Source organism: Gastrolobium bilobum, unplaced genomic scaffold (genome assembly GCF_033153095.1).
Source record: "Gastrolobium bilobum isolate Gb01-03AN ecotype WA unplaced genomic scaffold, APGP_CSIRO_Gbil_v1 utg11457, whole genome shotgun sequence".
Taxonomy (NCBI): Eukaryota; Viridiplantae; Streptophyta; class Magnoliopsida; order Fabales; family Fabaceae; genus Gastrolobium; species Gastrolobium bilobum.
Window position 1 is genome coordinate 32,741 of NW_026895651.1, and position 4,604 is coordinate 37,344.

At 32.8% G+C, this 4,604-nt stretch overlaps 1 protein-coding gene across 1 annotated transcript; it reads right to left on the reverse strand.

Annotated features, from left to right (window-relative positions):
* Positions 1-843: 843 nt before the first annotated feature.
* On the reverse strand, positions 844-2,211 carry LOC133286788 (uncharacterized). The gene is made up of 2 exons (XM_061484242.1): positions 1,470-2,211; positions 844-1,223 (listed from the first exon to the last, which is right to left on the reverse strand). The coding sequence occupies exons 1-2, from the start codon at positions 2,209-2,211 to the stop codon at positions 844-846; spliced, it is 1,122 nt and encodes a 373-aa protein (XP_061340226.1).
* Between the last annotated feature and the right edge of the window lie 2,393 nt (positions 2,212-4,604).

Below are 4,604 nucleotides of genomic sequence, written 5' to 3' on the forward strand. Positions count from 1 at the left end.
TTCTAGATGCATCACTATAAACCTCAAATTTTCCTAAAGGATCGAGAATTATTAAAATTGGTGCAGATGTTAACTTATTCTTCAAATCTTAAAATCAATTTTCACATTCTTGTGTCCAAACAAAAGGGATTCCCTTTCTAGTTAACCTAGTTAATACAAATTGTGAAAATCCTTTAATAAATCTTCTATAATATCGTGCCAATCCTAGGAAACTCCTGATTTCAGTGATAGTCTTAGGTCTTTACCAATGTACTGCAACCTCAATTTTACTAGGATCAACTTTCACACCTTCTTTGGATATAACTTGTCCTAAAAATTTAACTTCTTCCATCCAGAATTCACATTTTGAAAGTTTGGCGTACAATTGTTTATCTTTCAAAAATTTTAATACTATCCTTAAATGCTCCTTATGCTCCTCTTTATTCCTAGAATATATTAAAATATCATCTATAAACACCACTACAAATTGATCTAGGTAAGATCTAAAAATCCTATTCATATAATCAATAAATACAGTTGGAGCATTTGTTAATCAAAAAGGCACCACCAGATACTCATAATGTCCATACCTAGTCCTAAAGGCTGTCTTTGGAATATATTCAGTCTTAATTCTAATCTGGTGATATCCTGACCTCAAATCTATTTTAGAAAACATTGTGGCTCCTCTAAACTGATCTAAAAGGTCAACTATTCTAGGCAAAGGGTATTTATTTTTAATGGTGACTTTATTTAGTTGCCTATAATTCACACACAATCTCATACTTCTATCTTTTTTCTTGACAAAGAGCACTGGTGCTCCCAAGGTGACATACTTGGTCTGATGAACTGTTTTGATAGAAGTTCCTATAATTGTTTCTTTAGTTGAACAAGCTCTACAGGTGACATCCTATAAGGTGCAATAGAAATTGGCCCTACTCTAGGTATTATGTCAGTGGAGAATTCAATTTCTTTGTTTGGTGGTAAACCTGTAATTTCATCCGGAAAAACCTCTGAGTATTCTGAGACAATAGCGATATTGGTCGCATTAGGTTTAACCTTTGCTTCTGAAAGATTGAAGAGAACATATCCTTGTGCTCTACCTAACAAACTCTTCTTAAGTTGGGAAGTTGACAAGAATAGAGATTCACTGGGAAGGTCTGACTCTTTTGTGAAAATTATACTTTTATTATGACAATCAATGACCACACAATTAGCAGACAACCAATTCATACCAAGAATCACATCTATATCAATCATAGGCAAACAAACTAAATGTATCTTAAACAATTTTCCTTCGAGTTGAAAATGACAATTTTTACAAATTTGGGATGTGGTTAACTTTTCTCCAGTAGGAAAAAGGATTTCAAGATAAGAAGGTAAAATGGAAATGGATAATTTTAACTTTTGAGCAGAAGATCAAGATATGAAAGAATGAGATGCCCTAGAATCAAAAAGTACAGTTATATGAGAATCTTGTATTAAGTCCGTACCTTGAACCAAGTTTGAAGCTTGATCTTCTTTCTGACCATCTAGGGTGAAAACTCTAACTCTTGTTATAGGTTGGTTTAATGAGTTCTGACCTTGATTCTGAGGACAATTCCTCAACATATGTCCAGGCTTCCCGCACTTAAAGCACACACCTCTTCCTTTCAAGCATTCTCCAGCATGATTTTTCTTGCATTTTGGACATCCCTGAATCTGGGAATTCATCCGACCCGCATTCTTTTTCCCTCCATTGCTAGCAAAATTGTTTCCCGAGTTTTGCACCAGTGAAAACCTCCCTTTGTTATTGTCATCACTCCTTCTTCGATTTAGGGCTCTGTCCTTCTCTCTTGCATCTTCAGCCGCCTTCATACTTGCTTCTATGTCTCTGCACCTGTTTATTATCATACTTTTTAGTTCAGGTTTTAGTCCAAATTCAAATTTAGTTGTCAGCCATTCCTCATTAGGTTGATTCTGTATATAATTAGAATACCTAGATAATTCCTCAAATTTTGCCACATATTCTCCAACAGTCATGTTTCCTTGTTTTAGTTCAAGGAATTCTATTTCTTTTCTGTTTCTTATACTTTGAGGAAAGAATTTTTCCAAAAAGGCATCTTTAAAGATTGCCCAAGTTATCTCGGTTCCTCGACTTTGGAAATATCTTTTGGTATTTGTCCACCAATGCTCTGCTTCTCTAATCAACAAGTATGTGGCAAAGTATACACGAAGAGTATTAGGACAATCCATTACTAGGAATATTTTCTGAAGTTCTTTTATCCATTCCATTGCTGCCTCAGGGTTATAGTCTCCACGAAAAGTGGATGGTTTATGCTTACAACATTCTGTAAGTCCTTTGTAATCAGAATTAGGTCCTTCCGGAGCATTGACAATTCTAGGCCCACTTTCACTTTCATTATTATGGGTATGATTTCTGGTAGCACGGTCCTCCCTCAACTCTTGAATAATTTGCTGATTAGTTACAGCCTGTTCTCTAAGAGCTTCTGCTACACGGGTAAATACATCAATTACTGGGTTGACTTATAGTTCAGAAGTTGAAGAAGATATCTGCCTTGTATCTACCATAGATCTACATATATTGTTTTATGATAGTGAGTTGATCAGGCTCAGTGAAATAATTCAAAATATGCATGATCATTGATAGAATACCCAACAACTATAATAGTTTAGGTTCTTTATTCACCTGAACCGCTGCTCTGATACCATAAAATGTAACATCCCTTAATGTTAACTTTTGTAAGGAATATTACATGTTTTCTTATATGTATATGTTTTCGCTTTATGCATAATCAATGAGAAATAAGAATGGAAAGGAGTTAATGTTATTAATTAATATATATTGATGATAATAACAGTAAAGAAAATTATATAAACATCTACCAACATTACTTTATAGATAATGTTACGCCAGGTACAAAAGGAAGTTATTTTATATAGGTTCTACAGTCTACTAAATATTACATCATTTCAGTTTATATTTTACATACTGGCATCACATAATTATACAATACAAAAGTCTTATCCTAATCTAGTCTATAGGTGTAGGTCTCCACACTATCAGCATAGAATATTGAAGCATCTCCTTAAATTCCTACTACAATATAAAACTCCATGCAGTCCTCGTAAGAGTAAATATTGATACTCCATCCTTCACCCGATAAGCTTAGACTAGGCATTATGATTTTCTGGAAAGGTTAGCACAAAACAAACACACGTGAGAAAATTCTCAGTAACATTGAGGTTTTCTAGCTATAACCATTTCCAGCCGTAATAACGAAAAATACTATTCTCTCAGATAATTTAACAAAATGAAGTAATATAATAAATAATACATTGTGTAATATTTAACTGAAGCTAAATAATTTTTCAACTTTGTGGTTCTCTGCATATGAAAGATTCATTGTGGAGGAGATCAAACCACGATAAGGCGTCCCTTACCCTATAATCGTCTGAACCTAAACTCTGTGGTTCAGTTCATAGTAGTCTTCATCAGTTAAATTTACACATTCTCTTCGTAATTATTTGGTACCAAACAATTTGTCAATATGATAATCAGTTGTTGAAAAGAAATAAAATTTAAAACAAAACCAATATACTGCAAAAGAATAAAATCAAACAGACGAATATATAAAGAAAAGAGTTTGGTAAGATGACAGAGGTATTAAATTTAAACATCGTTTTTCCCAAAATGATTGGAAAGAACACGAGAGAATGTTTTTAAACCTCTCAATATTACCTTTTGTGTCGTCGCTTTCCTCCTTTTCTTTTTCTGTTGATCTCTCTTTCTCTCTCTCTTATTCACTGGTCTCTTTTTTCTTTTTCTTTTCTTCTTATGTACAACGATACACATATATATATATATATAAAAGAGACTGCTTACGTTCGAGTTAGATTCGAACGAACTAGTTAATTTGTAACTAAGTAATCATTACTATTCAGATAATAACTAAGCATGTATACGTTTATAGAAAGATTCTCGTAAACGTTTATCAGATTGTTCCACGTTTACATAATACGTTTTATTTAGTTTCTGTAATATATTTATTTATCAATTATTATATTATTATTATTATTATTTATTTTATTATTAACATATTATATATTATATACATTTATCTTAATATTTAATTACTTATTTCTTTTATTATTATTATTATTATTTATTTATTTTATATACGTAAACATATATATATATATATATATATCTATATATATATACGTCCACGTTTTTTGCGCAAAAGTTGGCGCTGAAAGAAAAATGACCCTGAAGGTCGAAGCATGTGAGAGGGAAAAACAAAATTTTTCAAGCAGAATAACACATGCAATCAAGATTCATGCTTTAAGACAACATGATGTTACCTTTGTTTGTGATTCAAACACCAAGGAGATCAGTGTCAGGTTTGAAGGGTTCAAACCCTCTAACGTTGATCCACACCACCCCACGTCAAGATGCAAGAACTCTTCTTAAAAAGCCACCAATTGATCACCACACAAGCTTGCTAGGCGTCCAATGTGTGAAGGAGGAGGCTAGGTAAAGGTGTTTAGAAGAGTGAAGTCTTCAGCATGAAAACTTCACAAAAGTGGGGCATGGATGCTCTTAGAAAAGGCTAGGTTAATTCCAA